The sequence below is a fragment of the Squalius cephalus genome, assembly GCF_949319135.1.
Source record: "Squalius cephalus genome assembly, chromosome: 19".
Lineage (NCBI taxonomy): Eukaryota > Metazoa > Chordata > Actinopteri > Cypriniformes > Leuciscidae > Squalius > Squalius cephalus.
This window is the reverse complement of record NC_137140.1, coordinates 35,637,879-35,657,878: the sequence shown is the minus strand read 5'-3', so window position 1 is coordinate 35,657,878 and position 20,000 is coordinate 35,637,879. Positions and strand designations below refer to the sequence as shown.

At 38.2% G+C, this 20,000-nt stretch overlaps 2 protein-coding genes across 4 annotated transcripts in view; both read right to left on the bottom strand.

The window, feature by feature from the left end:
* sar1aa (secretion associated, Ras related GTPase 1Aa) overlaps positions 1 to 3,239 on the bottom strand; it is a 13,919-nt gene extending 10,680 nt beyond the window's left edge. For both annotated transcript variants that reach the window (XM_079851215.1, XM_079851216.1), the window contains exons 1-2: positions 3,064 to 3,239; positions 1,931 to 2,000 (exon numbers count right to left, since the gene is read on the bottom strand). In XM_079851215.1, the coding sequence (XP_079707341.1) occupies positions 1,931 to 1,988 (58 nt within the window). In that variant the 5' untranslated portion in view covers positions 1,989 to 2,000; positions 3,064 to 3,239. The remainder of the gene's footprint in view (positions 1 to 1,930; positions 2,001 to 3,063) is intronic.
* A 3,081-nt stretch (positions 3,240 to 6,320) lies between these two features.
* The window catches only part of ppa1a (inorganic pyrophosphatase 1a), a 19,301-nt gene continuing 5,621 nt past the window's right edge, over positions 6,321 to 20,000 (bottom strand). Inside the window, exons 4-11 of one of the 2 annotated variants that reach the window (XM_079851207.1) lie at positions 15,289 to 15,408; positions 14,905 to 14,991; positions 13,476 to 13,602; positions 13,273 to 13,400; positions 11,310 to 11,395; positions 9,101 to 9,170; positions 7,412 to 7,451; positions 6,321 to 6,557 (exon numbers count right to left, since the gene is read on the bottom strand). In XM_079851207.1, coding sequence (XP_079707333.1) covers positions 6,535 to 6,557; positions 7,412 to 7,451; positions 9,101 to 9,170; positions 11,310 to 11,395; positions 13,273 to 13,400; positions 13,476 to 13,602; positions 14,905 to 14,991; positions 15,289 to 15,408 — 681 coding nt within the window. In that variant the 3' untranslated portion in view covers positions 6,321 to 6,534. The remainder of the gene's footprint in view (positions 6,558 to 7,411; positions 7,452 to 9,100; positions 9,171 to 11,309; positions 11,396 to 13,272; positions 13,401 to 13,475; positions 13,603 to 14,904; positions 14,992 to 15,288; positions 15,409 to 20,000) is intronic. The other variant, XM_079851208.1, reaches the window with a different exon arrangement.

Sequence of the window (20,000 nt, the reverse complement as noted above, 5' to 3'; positions counted from 1 at the left end):
AAATACTCAGACCGGCCCGTCTGGCACCAACAACCATGCCACGCTCAAAATTGCTTAAATCACCTTTCTTTCCCATTCTGACATTCAGTTTGGAGTTCAGGAGATTGTCTTGACCAGGACCACACCCCTAAATGCATTGAAGCAACTGCCATGTGATTGGTTGATTAGATAATTGCATTAATGAGAAATTGAACAGGTGTTCCTAATAATCCTTTAGGTGAGTGTATATACAGGGCCTTTAATTGACACTCGTGCCAAATGTGAGTATAGATCGGCGTTGGCGAGTATATGATGCGCTGTCACTCGCCAGTTGGCCGTTAAAGGAACACGACGAATTTTTGGGACTTCAGCTTATTCCCCGTATCCCCCAGAGTTAGATAAGTCCATACACACCCTTCTCATCTCCGTGCGAGCCGTAACTCTGTCTGACGCACACACCGCTAGCCTAGCTTAGCACAAAGACTGGAGGTAAATGGCTCCAGCTAGCATACTGCTCCCAATGAGTGACAAAATAACGCCAACATTTTCCTATCTACATGTTGTGATCTGTATAGTCACAGCGTGTGCAAATAACAAGGTCACATGACACACAGCCGTCTTCTAACCGTACACACACTGGGAACTATATTCTCAGAAGGCGAAGCGCTGCTACTTCTGCGGAGTGTTTGTGCTAAGCTAGGCTAGCGGTGGGTGCGTCAGACAGAGTTACGGCACGGAGATGAGAAGGGTGTGTATGGACTTACCTAACTCTGGGGGATACGGGGAATAAGCTGAAGTCCCAAAAAGTCTGCGTGTTCCTTTAACATTTTTATAAATTCTAACAACGCACAAACGTGAACGTTTTAAGCCTTGCCAATTTAAACATTCAAGCGCAAAAAGACGCGAATACTAAACTGAACTCTCTTTCACGTCTTCTTGCACTTGAGTAGACACACTCACACAAAATTATGGTCAGTTACGTCTTAAGTGAAAGTAAACAGTTGAGAGTAAACGCATGTGTGTCAGTATCAGTGTATTAGATCAGTGCATTCGCTCTTAAAGTGACAGTAGCCTAATATTGTGACGAGTGTGTGAAACAGTGTCACTCGCCAGTTGGTCGGTATTATTTTTATGAATCCTAACAATGCATGAACGTGAACAAACGTGAACACACTCGGGACAGCATCGTCGCAAAATTTTAAGTTATGCTTTGGTAAAATTTGGTTACGTCTTAAGTGAACATAAACAGTTGAGAGTAAACGCATGTGTGTCAGTATCAGTGTATTAGATCAGTGCATTCACTCTTAAAGTGACAGTAGCCTAATATTCCTGCTAATATTCCTGCTAATATACCTGCTAATATACCTGCTAATATACCTGCTAATATTCCTGCGGTTTTTAATATTAATCAAGCAACAAAAATCAAAGAACAAAATCACTTATTGCTCTTGGCTGAATAACTTTTGTTACTTTAATAAGGATTCATTAATAAGGATGTTTAATTTATATAGTGAAGAATATGCAGTGTTATTTTACATTTGCTTACTTTATTTAACTACTATTATTAAACCTGAGAAACACTGTTTCAAGCACTGGTTGCCAAACATTTTCATGGCTGGTAAAAAATATTTATGGCCGGTAAATTTCCGTAAGTCACCAGCAGGTGTGGGAAAAAGTTAGTTTTAGGCCCTGTGTGTGTGTGTGTGTGTGTGTGTGTGTGTGTGTGTGTGTGTGTACATTATACATATATCAGCTTTATTACTCGATTGGGTATTGCCAAAACAGATGCAGGCAAAGTTAAATATAATAATAGTCATGTGACCGATGAGCAGAAGCGACTTCTGAACACATAAAATAATCTCTTACCAACTTTTGATATATGTATATGTTACAGATCTAACACACTTTCAGATCCTCACACACACACACACACACTTTCATCTGGTCTCACCTAAGAACTGCAGCACTCCACTAAACCCTCTGTAGATCCAGTCAAATATAAATGACATTGCAGATGTTTCCTGACCAACACAAAGAGGAAATATTAATAAATTGTTACAAACGCTTTCATCTAAATATATGCAGAATAAAAAACACGTCACTAACACACACACACCGTTCATCTTCTATCACATGGTAATACTATTGTTACTTTACTGTACTGTGTTTTTGATATTTAATCATGTAACACTCATGACAGCATGAGCAGACTAAACACACACAGATCAGATGTGACACACACACACTCTCTCTCTCTCTCTCACACACACACACACACACTCACTGTCTCTCTCATACACACACACACACACACTCACTGTCTCTCTCATACACATACACATACACACTCTCACTGTCTCTCTCTCTCTCTCTCATACACACACTCTCTCTCTCTCTGTCTCTCACTCACTCACACACACACACACTCACTGTCTGTCTGTCTGTCTCGCTCTCTCACACACACACACACACACACACACACACACACACTCTCTCTGTCTGTCTCTCACTCACTCACTCACTCACTCACTCACTCACTCACTCACACACACTCTCACTGTCTGTCTGTCTCTCTCTCTCTCTCACACACACACACACACACACACACACACACACACACACTCACTCACTCACTCACTGTCTGTCTCCCTCTCTCTCTCTCTCTCTCTCTCTCTCACACACACACACACACACACACACACACACACACACTCATTCATTCACTCACTCACTCACTCACTGTCTGTCTGTCTGTCTGTCTCTCTCTCTCTCTCACACACACACACACACACACACTCACTCACTCACTGTCTGTCTGTCTGTCTCTCTCTCTCTCTCTCTCTCTCTCTCACACACACACACACACACACACACACGCGCGCGCACACACACACACTCACTCACTCACTCACTCACTGTACTCTCTCTCTCTCTCTCTCTCTCTCTCTCTCTCTCACACACTCACACACACACACACACACTCACACACTCACACACACACAGTTAATCCCGGGCCTGAATAAAGCCTCCTCCGGCTCCAGCTCAACTCTCTCTCTCCTTCAGTGTGTTTTGATCATCTCTCACCGTGTTTCGGTCGCGCGCCTCGATCTCGGTGTGTTGATGATGAATCCCCCGGTTTATGACGTGATTATATTAAAGCGCGCGTGCCATGGAGCGTCTCTAGTAACCCGCAGAATCTCTCACATGAGCGCGCACGACACCCTGACACCACTTCCGCCTTGACGCACGTCATCATCGATGCGCAATCTCATTGGATAGGCCTAAAACCTATTTTCTTTTACAGTCTATAGATAGAACAGGCGTTTTCAAAGTAAATCTGTGGGAATCAGGAATGTTTAAAGTAAAATAGTGTACAAAATAAAATAAAATAAAATGTGTTGTATGTGAAAATATTGTATCGTATGTTTAAATACTGTATACAGTATTTTCTTGCTGCCATCTGCTGGTGGCTGTGTGTAACTGCAGTGTAAGCTTTTTCAACTGTTTTATCTATTCAGACTGTTGTTCTGCTGCAGAATAATGTGAAGTCAACCGGTCTGGACATGGTCATGAACTGTAAAGTGCTGTTCTTTAAAATGAACGCTTTGATGTGCATTTAATCACACGTTAATGGGTTTAGATCGCTAACCTCTCTCAGTGCGGGTCTGTTGCACTTACAATTACTGACCACTAGATGTCACTGTTTACACATCGATTACAACACCTGATTACTTACTCCGCTTAATCTGATATTCATTTAAAAGTTATATATGCCTGAATATTCAATTAAAGGGGGGGTGAAATGCTCATTTTCACTCAATCTCCTGTTAATCTTGAGTACCTATAGAGTAGTATTGCATCCTTCATATCTCCAAAAAGTCTTTAGTTTTATTATATTTATAAAAGAAAGATAGGCTGTACCGAGTCTTTCCGGAAAAAACCGAGCGGCTGGAGGCGGGCCCTGTAGGCGATCGCTAAAGCTGTGCTAACGCGCTGAGCTAGTAACAACACACAGAGACAATAGAAGCAGTTTTACTCACCGAACCTTTATCATTGTGACTGCTCGATCCTTAAGCATTAGACGATCTGCAAATCCGTCGATCTGGGCTTTGTTTATAAAACAATCATCGTCGAAATGCAGGGAACAAACAGTCTACACAACTCCGTTTATGCTCAGGAAAAACAAACTCCATCCACTGGTTCCTTAACGCCGGGTTCTTTGGGAATCTGTGCAGGGTTGTCTTGCCCTGGCAACCAAAAACACACTTCTTTGGTGACATTGACTTCCCAAAAGCCGGGCAGGGCGCTTTGATGGCGAACTGCTTTCACTCTCTTGCTCTGGTCTACTGTCGGGGGTGGTGATGGCGCAGTGGATAAGACACAAGCCTTTGGTGTGAGAGACCCGGGTTCGAATCCACTGTGAGACACCAATGTGTCCCTGAGCAAGACACTTAACCCCTAGTTGCTCCAGAGGCGTGCGACCTCTGACATGTATAGCAATTGTAAGTCGCTTTGGATAAAAGCGTCAGCTAAATGAATAAATGTAAATGTAAATGTACTGCTGCGTTCACACCAAACGCGAAAATACGTCAAAATTCGCGCCTGCCGCGTCTAGTTATACGCGTGACCACTTTGTGTGCATTCGCGCGTCAAGAGCGAAATTGACGCGCGTCAAAGGCGAAGTCCGGGGGCGAAAGTTTCGAAAGCTGTTGGCGGCCATCTTTTTTAGATGTTTATCGAGCATTAGCATTAGCATTAATCGAGAGAGTCACCGCTCTTATATGCTCTGGAGAGCAGAAACAGCTGCGTAGGGGACATCGTCGCTGTACTCGGGTCCACCAAAACCTCCGGAGGGTTTCAGGAGTTTCACAATTTGCTTCAGGAGGTAGGTTTGGTGGACCGACGCTGACGAGGACAGCGTAGGCCGTATAAAGCCTCGGCCTCGAGTGGTCTCTGCATGACGAGCCCGCGCTGTACAGTCCGGCGCGAGGTTCACCCTCTCCCGCACCTAATCTGTCATTTATTTTTGTTTTGATAATAAATGGAGCCAGCCTCCAAAAGTGAAACCTGTCCTGTGATTTTTTTGAAAAGTTTTTATACACTTAATTGTGTTTGGTGTCTTTACATTAGATTAATAAAGCTTCATATAGGCTAATCTAGAATAGATATGGAATAAATAGCATTCAATACAAATGAGTAGGCTATCTCTCATATTGAAATCGAGTTTTTATGTGAAAGATTTGCTTTGTTGTGCATTTTTTAGTCATATTACTAAATAATTTATTCAGGCCAAACATAAAATAACATTAAACTGTCAGTTCACCACCACGTGACAGTAGCAAGCAGGCAGGCTCCTGATTGGTTAACGCGGCGCGAATTGACGCAGAAGTTCAGATTTTTCAACTCGGGCGGCAGACGCGAATTCGCGTCAAACGCGTGATGCACAAAAAGCACAATTCACGTTTACGCGCGTCTGGAGGTCTTGCGGCGCGAATGAGGCGTTTAGCGAAACGCGCCAGACGCTCAATTCGCGTCATTCGCGCGAACTAGACGCGCGAATGAGGCGAATTCGCGTCTACCGCGCCGCGCTAAACGCCTCATTCGCGCCGCAAGACCTCCAGACGCGCGTTACCATTGACTTAACATTGAAATCACTCGCGCCAGACGCATTTTCGCGTTTGGTGTGAACGCAGCATACGAGTGCGCGCGCGGCCGCGATCTTACCGGAGAAGTGCCCTTAGGACCCATATAAGGAAATTCCGTTACATCTGACCTCACACACACCCATACTCGGAAAAAAACTTTCCGAAACTTGTGACAAACCGGAAGGACAATTTTTGGCACAGAAATACTCCTTCAAACGTACAATTTAATTTTTGAAACTTTGTCCATGTTTAGCATGGGAATCCAACTCTTTAACAGTGTAAAAAACTCAGTATGCATGAAATAGCATTTCACCCCCCCTTTAAGGGCATTTTTACTCGAAATCTTAAACATATTCCGTCTTCATATCATGTTAAAACCTCAAAATGTCCTGTAATAAAACTCTCATCTCTGCCGTAATCAACCTTTAAGTGGATTTAAATTTGACAAGCCCAAAATCACCTGGTTGACATTTCAAACACAACAGATGCTGATGGTTGCCATGGCGATGGTGCATAAAGTCCAGAATAACATCATCATGTTAGAAACAATTACCTGTTGAACCACGATCAGGTATACTTTTAGCGCAATCTAATATGCTACAATTAGATGTTCCTTTAACATACAAATTACCATAGATGAGGAAGAAAAAATATGTATCCTATTTCAGTAAAAGTTTGTAAGAACACAGAGAGTTTGTAAAGTCACATCATTTTATTCTGATTCACAGTTTGCATTAAAAGGTCCACATGTTCATACAGTATTATATGCACAGACTGTCTAACATCCCAACTTTTCCTAGACCTCTACAACTTTATAAAGCGTTTATCAGTAACTAATACAATATATAGCAGAAATGTTGATGGATTCGTCCTTGTTCCCGTCACAGTCCGCTGATGATCTTCTGTCTGTTTAGTAATAGAACCATTTATCAACTAGAAAGAGAGAGAAAAAAGATTTCATTTATTCACATGAAGCGTCTGACAGAATCCATATAGAACTTTTTCTTCTAAGATTGTGTTGAATGATTGTGAAAGATTTCCAGGCCTAAAAATTCATTTTTGTTACAAACTTTATAAGAAACGTCACAGTCCTGAATGCTTTAATCTGATTGGTTGACGAACGTTCTAAGGAAACGCTCGGCTAAAGTAGTTCCAGCGGGTCTTGACCGCATTACAGTTCCATATCACTTCGCCACATGATTTCGGTTATTTCAAAGGTCCTTACAGCTGACAACAACAAAATAACCGAAACCCACAACGACAGTGACCAAGCAAATAAATATGATGAACAATAGGATAAAAAAAAAAGACAAATTATTTTCATGTTTTGTGCCACAAAATTACTTTTTATTAGGTACAGAAAGCACATACTCTCTTTCTCCCGCTCAAACACACACACACACACACACACACACACACACACACACACACACACACACACAGTACTGTTGAAAGACGCACATACTGAGGTAATTCACACACGCTTAATCTCCCTCTCTAATAACTGCAATACTCTACTATCAATGGCTGAAGCCTAAATGTCATTTTTGGAAAAGAGGAGTAAAGGAGGTTTGGGATGAGATGCGTAAGAAAGTAGTCCTCCGCTTCGCGCCGTGGCCGCTTTACCACCTCGGATGTGCATTATTTACTGATAATATCAACGGCCCGTCATCCATTCCATACATAATGACTTATATTACTGTTACTATCATCTGTTGATCAGAAGGCAGTGCTCAAATCCCTAGTTTTGGGTCGTGGATCATCAGACTGCAGGACGGATCACTCACCTGAGCTGGGCACCGGCTCTGGCTCACCGTAAGGACGAGCCTGGGAACACAAGGCAGATTATTATTTCTTACAGGAATAATTCAGCATAAATGACGATAGAGTGATGATGATGACGTCGAACCCGCCACTGCTTCCCTCGGGATTTTTAATTTACGAGAAAAAAATAAAAAATAATTAACGAGTAAAAAGTCTCTGTTTAGCATAACTTGTTGATACTTTGACGTTAACATAAATTACACACAACCATATCGAAAACACGATTTTTTAAAAACTGTTATGTTTAAAAAAAAAAAAAAAAAAAAAAGTTTCTAATACAGTAACTAAGAACATTTGGGGTGCGAGTATGCAAACGTTCAAGTATCGTCAACTTATGTTTATCACAGACTTTTACTCAGAAATTTAAAGTCCCCATGATAACCCAAGTTTTGTCAGCCTTACTGCTATTTATAAGCTAGTGCTCCAAAACAATGACAAAATACGCATTTAGAAGATATAAGCATTTAAAACGTAGTCTCTCATTTCTGCCAGTATGGATCAATGATTTCGATGACGTCACTCTGCACTTCAGCTTCTCATCAAATTTTCTGTCCAATCAAATGCCCGCTAGAATCTGAAGCTCCGCCCCAACACTATAAATAGACACTGAAGGGCTGAAATCAGTCACTTGTTCACACATTTACTGTTTTCTACATGCATGCTGAATAGTGCACTATATAGGGGATAGGAAAGGATTCAGACAGTGTAAATATGCTTCCCATTGAGGCGAATTAAGTCTGGTTTCACGTTAGTGTCGCGCAAACTTAGAGACACGATAGCACAGAGCGGATCATGTGGTCGAGTCGCCACAGAACAGAAAACGGAGCGGACCCATTTGGCCGAGCTGTGATATAAACCAAACGCTATTGGCTGTTTTTAAAAAGGGGAGGAGCTGTTCGATATGCCCCGCCCCTCTCTTCCTGTTTCAGTGGAAATGACGTCAACGCATTAAATGATGCTTTTCGACAAGGCAGTTCAGTGGGACTTTAAAAACCTATATATGTAAATCTTGAGGGAACCAGTGGCGGGTTTCGACTCTATTCTCTATTCATCGTTTACTTTCTGTGTTTCAGTGAAGAATCTCAAGGAGAAGAACCTGCTCACAAACATCTCTGGACAAACCAGGCAAGTGACGTTCGACATTTCACCAAATAATGATGACGACTTAAAACACGTGCAATTGTTTCCTTAACCATCTGTTTTTGACTTGATTTAACACATTAAAAATGACTTGGTTGGTATAAATTAGGTTGATTTAGAAATATTAAATCATATTTTTGACTTGAATAGAACCATGTAATTTAGTAAACTTTTTTTCCCCCCAGTGAATTCATACAAAATTATCTTATGACTTCAGGAATATATTGCGGCAGAAGACTTTAAATGAGACTTTAACGAGTCTCTTATGATGATTTATTCTCTTTTTTCGACTTCTAATGTTTAAATCGACACAATGGCGAGTAAATGACTGACATTTAATTTTTGGGTGAGACTTTAATCAGACCATTGACGAGACTATTAAACTCTCACCGCACTCTTCAGTCAAAGTGATTTTTATCTAATTGCAATTGCATGATTATTAAATCCAAACAGACCCCAGGCAATTATAATTCTGTGTGTGTGTGACAGAAGAGTTGATAGAAAACACTCACTGAATCGACAATGGCCTTGGCTTCGGTGCCGGACACGCAGAAGGGACTGTCGGAGACACAGGTGTTCACACTGCATTTGAAACACAAGCGTAACATTGAAATATGATCAGAGCAAAATGTTCATTCTGTCTAGAGTCACTGAAGGTGATGTGAACTAAACCAACCCAGACGATCAGCTGTTGAAGTCTAATATCTGATCTCACAGTCTAACACCTTCGGAAAGCCGGACGACACGATTCTCAATCACAGCGTTTTCATCTCAAATGTGTGTTTAGAGAGAGTGCATGCTTCATATTGAATACCTGTTGCGTGAAGACCAAATGGCCAAAAGCAATACATTCAAGTGGTGCATATACGTTTGTCAAGTGTATATTAAAAGGAAAAACCATAATAACTGCTTTCCTTTTATCGAATCCTTCACATTTGGATCTAAAATGCTCCCTATGTATGTAGACAGCACACAATATGCTTTAAAACAAAGCCTCTAATAGGAGGTTTCAGTGAATAGTTCCGAAAAAAAAAAAAAAAATTCACAATTTTTCTTTTGTGGAATGGAAAGATTCCATGGATTATCATTGTCTTTCTTTATTGCTATAGCAAAAAAAAAATAATTGTGAAAAAAAGTTTATTTTTTTTCAAAAATGATTTTGAGGTTTATTTTCACTCAAAAAATGTATTCATTACTTGATTTAAATGAAGTGAAAATTTTATGCATTTCATTCAAACGAGATCAGTTTAGTGTGATCAACACAATTTAGTTGAATTAGGTCACATTAATTGACTTAATTGCGTGTATTTTACTGTTTTTTTGTTTGATTGTTGGCATGTTTAAATGAAGTTAAGGCATGGATGTATACAAATTTCTTGAGCCTTAATGAATCGAAAACAGAATTGATTCTTTTTGGTCCCTCGGACCTTGATAACGCAGTTGAAACTGAGCTGGGTCCTCTGGGCCTGTTTAGAAAACATCATGTAAAAAATCTGGGGATGATTTGTGATAGTACACTTAAATTTGACAAACAGATAAATGAAATGCTTCTTTAAATTGAGGATGATTTCCAAAATTAAGCCTTTTTTATCCCAGAAAGATCTGGAAAAAAATAATTCATGCATTTATCACTTCGAGATTAGACTATTGCAACTCGTTATATTATGGTGCTCAAAATAAAGTTTTAGATAGACTGCAGATGGTCCAGAATGCGGCTGCAAGATTGCTTACAAGCACTCGCAAATTTGATCATATTACTCCGGTGTTAAAATCATTACATTGGTTGCCTGTCACTTTTAGGATTCATTTTAAAATTTTGTTATTTGTATTTAAATCTCTACATGGTTTAGCCCCGTCTTATATTGCTGATCTAATTCAGGAACAAAAGTCAATGAGATCACTACGATCACAATTTCAGAAACGTCTTGTTGTTCCTCGGTCTAAGATGAAGTCTAGAGGGGATCGCGCTTTTGTGGTCGCCACCCCTAAATTATGGAACAGTTTTACCTTTATATATCAGGGACCTTCCTACACTCGGTCAGTTTAAAAGCCATCTGAAAACATATTTTTTTATGATAGCGTTCGATCAAGATAAGTGTGAAGGGTGCTAGTATTTCCTTTTTATAATATATGTTTTTTTGACTGTTTTATGATGTTTATACTACCTATTTAGATATATGGATATGCATTTTCTTTTATTTGTTTTTTCTCTGCTCATTGTTTTACTGCTTGTACAGCACTATGGTCAACTTTGTTGTTTTATTTAGTGCTTTATAAATACATTTGAATTTGAATTTGAATTACTGCCTGACACATTAACACTGTTTTCTCTCCATATTGATCCTCCAGAATCTGCTCAGACACATTCCCCGAAGAGGACGTGTTTCCCAGGCATGATCGCGGCCGCAGAGAACGACCCCTATAGAATAAAGGTACGAACACATTCACAACACGTATGAGTCTCTGTGTGTGAGCTCAGACGGACGGCCTGGAGAATGAGTGTGAATGTGAGAGGCTTGTCAATTACATCTGTCGTCTTTTATCAGGCAAAAGAGAACATCTCGAACCCTGTCCAGAAATAAACATCATTTGTCATTGGAGGATATGTTCGTTTTTAGTGCGACATCACAGAGATTGAACAGAATGACTCATCTGAGCAGTTCTGTGTTGATTATAGTTTGAGCTAAAGCTAAATTATAGAGCGACTGCGTGCCGTCTCACCAGTTCAGTTCTCCAGCGTCTGTTTTCTTGGAGATTAGAGCTTTCCAGAAGCTGTGAGTGTCCTTGATTGTTTTAATGGCAAAATCCTGCAGACCATAAATGAGAAAAGACATTTTTAAAACATTTAAAATATGTATTGGCTACATTTTTTGCATAAAACAAAACAAAAACGAAAATTAATCATTTAAAACAGATATAATATATTTTTTAAAGCATATGATTTTACTAATATTTACTAAAGATTAACATTTTAAAACATTTAAGAACTTGTATGCTGTATTTGCTAATTTTAAAAGCATTTAAAAATAAATAATAAAAAGTATTTAGTGTATTTACTTCATATAAAATGTTAAAACATAGAGAAAATATATAGGCTAGTATATTAGCTAATTATAAAATATTTTAAAATAGAAATATTTACTAAATATATTTTCAAAAATATAGTATATTTGCTCATTTTAATGCATTTAAAAACAAAAATGTGTTCAGTATATTTACTAAAAATAATATAGAAAATATATAGCTAGTAGATAAAATATTTTGAATAATAGTACTAAAAATTTAATATTTTAAAAAATAAAAATAAAAATAGTATATTTATTAAAAAATAAACATTTAAGAAAATACATAGTATATATTTACAAATTTAAGCATTTAAAACCAAAATATATTTACTAAAACCATTTAAAAAAAAGATATCAAAAACAAAAAATTAAATAAAAACAGTTTAAAACATTAAAATAAAAACATTAACATCCTCTAAATAGAGCAGGGCTATTCAATTAGTTTCATTCGAGGGCCGCATTATCAAATCGAAAAGGTGGGCTGGTTTGGGGGTTTAGCTTATTTATTGAAACATAACAGTTTCAATAAATAAGTTAAAGTAACCCTAAAAAAGTGTGGTATTTACTTGGAAATGTGGTACCCAACAGTATGCAAATATATAAAACCATAATAAATAAAAAACTTGATAATTGACAGCTGTGTACAACTATTTTCCTTGGAACAAATAAATTATTTATACAAACTTATAGCTGTTGGTGAGAAATAATAATTATTTTATTTATAATTGTAATGCTTAAATGAAAACATTCTGACAGTGAGACTTGTTAACCACAGGCTCCCACTGTATAAAAAATGCCTAAACACAAGTTAAAAACTATACGCACCTTTACAAAGAAACTGACATAATTTCATAACAAGCATTAATTATATATTCCTCTAACCACCTAATAAAACTAATGCAATATAAATCACTATATTTACTATTATACTATATAATATTATAGTATACATATTTACTATTATTTATTACTACATAGTATTCTATATAAATATTGCACATTTATGCCCAACCATGGTAAATTACTACAGTACATTCATGGTAAATGTTTGTAAGGGTGATTAGGGGATTTAAAGTCTTCTAATTTCGTTCATGACACAATGTTTCTCCTGCTTTCCTCATCAGTCTTGTTGGGAATGTTGAGGCTGTTTCATCCGATTTAATACTAGTTAGTTTTAGACCGTTATGCAAGCGCGTTTAGAATCGAACCAAAAGAATGATTCATTCACGAATGATTGGTAGCCTATCGCTGGTTCAGTCGACATAAATTCGGGACACATATAATAACTGCTGAAATATTCGCACGTAAAACGTTTCTCAGGTCAGTCGGAGCGAGTATCAAACTGAATTAGCCACACCGCCAGGAAAAGAGGAGGAGGGAGGTTTGGTGCCGTCGGGCTGGATGGAGATGATTGGCGGGCCGCCAATTGAATAGCCCTGAGAGTGTTCTGTGGTTGCCAGTTTTAAGGTGTTCTTTGTGAGACACGCTAATCTCAAATCTGTGAGAAAAATTAAAATGACATGCTTGAATTCTCTTGCCTTGATGGCATGGAGAGAAAAATGTCTTGATTATTAGCCATCAGGGAGAAGTCACTAATTAAAAGTCATCTGCTATCTCACCCTGTTCTTAAATTCACCATTGAAGGCAAACTGGTTTTCCGGCTTCCCATCAGGCACTTTATACATCTTGAACCAATCAAGTGTGGCCTGCAGGAACCCAGGCTTGAGTCTGCGCACGTCCTCGATGTCTGTGAACGACAGAACTCGCTGAGATTTAACATTTTACATCATTATTACAGATGCAGAAGGTAAAGGTCTCGAACCGTTGAAGTCTTCAGCCTCCGGGTCCTCCACGTTTATAACAATGACTTTCCAGTCGGTTTCTCCTTCGTCTATGAGCGCCAGAGTCCCCAGCACCTTCACACGGATTACTTCCCCTCGAGAGCAAACCTGCACACACACACACACACACACACACACACACACACACGAGGACGAGCAGGCATGCTTACTTCAGTACTTCACTTTTTGTTAATCGCAATTGAGAATGATTCCCAAATGCATCTTTCAGATCAAAGATGCTTTCAAAATGAATTTTCTCACGAATCAAACGTCACTGTGTCTCAACAGCAGCTTTTACTCTTTTACTCCACAAAAGATCCGTTTCCAGCTGATTAAACTCTTCCGAGAGCAAAGCAGACCTTTATAAATGGAAAAGTCACAACTATAGAAATGACTTTTAAGATGTTAAGTTTATTAAGTCTAATTTCCATTACTTGTGCTTTAATTAATTTGGTATCTGATGTTGATTTAATTTTATTTATAACTTTCATAATTGATCAGATTGAAAGTGTGTTATTTACTATCATTATAATTATTTAATTTAGTATCTGATGTTGATTTAATTACATTTTTAATTTTATATATAAAGTATATAATAAACATTTAATAATATATTATATATATAAATAAATAAAATGTAAGCGTGTTATTTTCTATTATTATAATTATTTAATTTAGTATCTGGTGTTGATTTAATAAAAAAAAAAATATATATATATATTTAAAATCATATTTAATAATATAGTTTTTATTTTATTTTATATTTATATATATTATTTATATGAATATATATTATTTATTTATTTATATATATATATATATATATATATATATATATATATATATATATATATATATATATAATAAGTGTGTTATTTACTATTATTATAATAAAAAAATATAAAATTTAAATAAGTGTTATTTACTATTATATATATTTAATTTAATTTATTATTAATCATTATCATTATAATTATTTAATTTAGTATCTGATGTTGATTTAATTTAATTTTTAATTTTATATATAAAGTATATAATAAACTTTTAATAATATAATATTATATATATATATATATATATATATATATATTAAAAAAATATTATAATTATTTAATTTAGTATCTGATGTTGATTTAAAAAAAAAAAAAAAAAATCATATTTAATAATATAGTATTTATTTTATTTTATATTTATATATATTATTTATATTAATATATATTATTTACTAATATTATATATATATATATATATATATATATATATAATTTAAATAAGTGTGTTATTTACCATTATAATTATTTTTTAATTTAGTATCTGATGTTGATTTAATTTAATTTTGTAATTATATATATATATATGACAGGAAATCAGTTCCAAGGGTTGAATGACTTTCTGACTCAGGTCTTTTACCTTATTCCCAATGTCACAGATATCAATGGGATCGTTATCGCCACAGCATCCCGTGTCTCCGTCCCGGTGTCCTGGATCCTCCCATGTCTGGACAAGATGAGAAATAAACTGTCCATTAATTCAGTATTTCTGAGCGTGTCACTCATGCGAATGCACACACTGATGTGTCTGAGGCGAGCTCTGCCGGCGCTGATAACGTTCCCTCAGTAACGCCTCGGGACAAATCTTTCTGCCTGCTTGGGTTGCCATCTAAATGTGCATGAAATTCCTCTCTCTAAACTCGCTCATGCATGAAGCCCTCTTTTCCCTGGAGCTTTTCCACACTTTATATTCTGCATGCTTCACTTTAAGCGTCTGGAAGAGCCTTTGGACGTGAACGCAAACCTGAGGAATCGCTCCGTAGTTCCAGATGTAGCCCTTGTGAGGAAAGACGTTGCTAACATAGCGTAGATTCCCCTTCTTCACGTCCTGCTTCAGTGGATTGAGGGGATCTTTAGTGGCGATCTGGAGAAACGAGAGCAACATTTCAGAATTAACTCCCCTTTAATTCATTATAAAACCCGTTTGATGTTCTTCTCCCATAGAATGTCAAACAGAATGTAAACACTGCTCAGAAATTAGATGGTGGTTTATACTGTCAAAACATTGTGGGTCAAATATGGACAAACCCAAATGTTGGGTTAAAAATGTAACCCAACGGCTGGGTTTTCGTCCATATTTGACCCAAAGTTGGGTTGAAACATATAGAACCACAGTGAACGGGGCGTTTTCACACCTGTGTTGTTATGTATATTTTGGTTAGTCACCTGTGATTTGTACCCTTTTTTTTTTGCAATAGGTGGTTTGCAGTCACATGATTGTGATGACGCGCGACATTCAAATGGAGGGCAGGAAGTGAAGAGCGGCATGGACGAGATGGAGGAAAGTCTGTACTGTACTACTTTAGACGCTATTACAAGAGAAAGATATAGACTATGTTGGATGTGATCCTTGCGTTATGAAGAGGAGTGATTTTTCAACTGAATTGAAAGATTTGCCTGTCATTCTTTCTTTTTTGTCCTGTGGATTAATCCGTAACGTTAACCCTAACAACCATTCAACGCTGCGGCGCTTCTCGACGTTACTTTTACGCAGGGGTGGACAGTAACAAAGTACATTTACTTGAGTACTGTACTTAAAGGGATACTTCACCTCTGGAAAGATGAATGTGTATTTAAAATTGGTCATTTATGTAGAAGAAATGTGAAGAAATTTTTTCATTTGGAGCTTTCTAGACTGAGAAAAGCCAGAAAATGTATTTTTGGCTTATGTGGATGAAAGACAACAACTCCCAGAATGCACTTGCTTCGCTGCCCTAGGAGGCCACGCCTACCGGTTAGAGAGCGCAGTTGAAAACAACAAGGTTAGGCTACCAGTGAGTCTCCGTGACGAGTCTGCCTGGGATTTCGAGATCGCCCAAAATGTCCGGGATTCGGCTTTTGCGTTCTACAGTCGCCATTCATCATGTTTACTGTGGCGAGCAGGACGAGGCTGAGGGCCGCGGGAGAACGGCGCGAGGCCGGTGGCGTCATTACTGAGACGCGCCGGGTCTCGCATCTCTCACGGAGGAGCAGGAATTTTCTTAGCAATGTTAAAACGCACATCAACCGATCACTTGTTTAGCGTTCATGTAAACACTACATTCAGATTCACCGATCGGAATGAATTCAGTTAGATTGAAACAAGAGGTGTGCATGTAAACAATGAATGGCGACCGCAGAACGCAAAAGCTGAATCCCGGACATTTTGAACGATCTCGCCCACCGGACAAGTCCGGGAAAAGGAGGATGGTGACCCCTACTTACTCAGCTTTCTCCTACTACTCAGCTTTCTCCACAGAACAAGAGCCTGCTAGCTTAGCTTCCAAAGAAAGACGGCTGACACTGTGTACATTCTGTGAGTGAGATCCCTCCCTGTATGGGCGGGTTGAACAAATGCGGAACAGCGCCTCCTACTGGCTGTAGTCTTTAGCCTCTGGCCATAAAATCCTCCGATGATGCAAAATGATGATTTTTGCGTCATCGGAGGATTTTTTCCAGACAAAAAATACATAAATCTCTCCTCTCAGGGGGATATGAGGGTGGAAAGCATGGTAATTCGAAAATACTACAGGTTTTCTACTAATACAAAGCTTAATGCTAAATCCTGAAGTATCCCTTTAAGTACACTTGAGTATCTGTACTTTACTTGAGTATTATTTTTTCTGGAAACTTTTTACTTTAACTTCACTACATTTGAAAGACAAATATCGTACTTTTTACTCCACTACAATGCTGTCATGGTCCTTGAGTAGAAAGTAACATCAGTCAGTGGATGATTCTGGTTGCAGGGGTTGCGTTTTGGTTGGAAATGAAAGTTCTGATTGACATCAGAACACAACGTCAGATTGACGTTGGATATTGATTGAAAATAAAAGTCGGGTTGACGTCAGAACTCGACTGATGTTGGTTTCTGACGTCAACCCGATTTTTATTTTCAAGCACAATACAACGTCTGTCCTACATTGGAGATCAACGTCAATCTGACATTGGATTCTGACATAAACCTGATTTTCATTTTCAACGTTGGGTTTGGTCTTCTAAATGCGAATTTTGTCACTTTTGTGGAGCACACTATAGATAACAGTAAGGCTAACATATTCATACTAAAAGCAAAAAACTTTAAATAGGGCAGTATTTGAGGGAACAGCCATTTGGGTGTCCGAGACCATTGTGGACGTTATTGAGTGAATTTATTCAATCTCACATTCAATCCCACTACTGGAACTGTGTTCTAGAAATAAATGTGATATTGATATGAGGGTATGCAGGCATAGATTCAGAGGCATTCGGTACTTTAAGTATTACATACAACAATGCAACAATAATAAAACAATGCATTGACATTTACTTTTGATACTTAAGTATTTTTAAAAACGAGTACTTCTGTACTTTTACATAAGTAAAAATAGGTCTTTACAACTTTCACTTGTAATGGAGTAATATTTGACCAGTAGTATCTATACTTTCACTCAAGTAAGGAAGTTGTGTACTTCGTCCACCTTTACGGCTGTTTACTTTACGTTATTAGGTTAACCACTCTCAAAGGGTCCGCCGAAACACCACTAAACCACTGAAGGCTGCACCCTCAAAACACTTTGTTAGGCAGCTTTGCTAACGTTACGCGTTTGTCTTCAGTTACAGGGGGTAACTTACAAACTCAAAGAAAAGAAGAAACAATTACTTTGACTTTACAAAGTTCGGAAACTGGTACGTTACACAAACATAGCCACATAAGTTGTATTTACTCACTTTGACGAAGTGATCACTGCACACACACGGGCATTTTCCGATTCGGCTCGTCCCGACCGCAGACGTAGGTTTGCAAACCATTTTTCTGCCGTTTTTTTTTCGGTCAATTTCTTGCATTTTTCCCCCTTATGAACAACAACTTTTGGTACACGATAAACACTCCTCATGGTTTCTCGGCTTGATCGATTTGAGCAACCATAAACGACGCAAAACATAGGCATTTTGAGTTTGTTATAGTGCTTCCTAAATGTAGCAAATCACTATGGACCTGCCCTCCATCTGCATTTCGCGCGTGTAACGTGACGTCATATGCAAACAACCTATAAAGATGATGAAAAAAATAAATCCTAAAAAAACTTTGACAAGAATGAATGAACATACGCATATCGTTGCCACTATACTGTTATTATTACGGCATTCCCTGCAGCTCCGACTATACTCAAGACTAGTTCACATTCGCCAAATGAACGTCCTCCTTGTGCAAACATTTTATCGTCGCCGGCGGGACGCAGGACAAATGTGTGTGTGTGTGTGTGTGTGCTGGAAGAAACGCTGTGGGCAGGACTGACTGTCACGGTGTCAGGTTGTGTTCTCCACGTGTCCACTAGATGTCCTCCTTCCTCACGGTGTCTGTCACATTTTGAACTACATTCCCCACGATCCTTGTCTCATTATTGCACTCAGCCAATTCCCCATTAGCATTGTCATTTCCCTGTGTATATAACCCTGTCTGTTTTAGTATGTGTCACGGAGTCCTTGTAATTATCACGCCACTTCCGAGTTCTATTCTTGCCTGGTTTTCTTGTGTCTATTTATGTTGGATTGCTATCTTGGTTTTGACCCCTGCATGGACTGTTTCTGAGTAACGGATTACCCTCATTAAAAATACATATTGCAATTGGATCTTCTCTCTGTTTCCTATGTGTGGATCGTGACACTGACAGATCGGCACATTAATTTTCTTCTTCAGTGGTTTAGGCTACGCACGGGAACCACCGGGACTTCCTGTAAATGTTCTGAAAGTCCGAACCATACAGAAAATGCGTTCACACTAGAAACGAACCAAACCTTTGTTCAGTTTGATCCGGACTGAGACTACCTCTTTTCGTCAGACCAAATTTGGTCTGTTTGATCCGGATCGTGGTCCGGGGGAGGGTTCACACCTGTAATTTTGATTCGGATCAAACTGAAAAGTCCGAAAATCCGGACCGAAGGAGGTAGATGTGAAAGGGCCCTGCAGAAGCAGATTCACTGTAAAGCAGAGGGAAATGTCTCCCGGAACACATCATTGATATTTTTAATCTTTTGAAAGACTCCTGGGCCCGGTTTTTCAAAAGGTTTAATCCGGATAAAATTGATCCGGATTTAGTAATCCTTTTTTTTGCGATCCGTGATCACGTAATCCAACTTACTTTTGAGCCAGTTTTTCAAAGCAACATCGGATTGGATCAATCTGATCCGGATAGGAACTTTTCAGGATCACCAAATCCTGTTTACTAGAGCCTTAAATGGAACCAACAGTGTAGCCTACTGGCTTAGCAAAGAACAACAGTTGGCAAAATACCGGTGGCCACAAATAACCATTGTTTATTTTAATTTTAAGAAACAGAAACACTGTAATAAACAGAAACATTTTACTTTCCTTATTTTGTTATAATGTTAAATTGTAGATTTTGTTGTTTTACCATATCTCATTAGATGTGACATGCTTCATATATGCTTCAAATATGAAGAAATGTATATATCATCAGTAAACATTGATTTTGT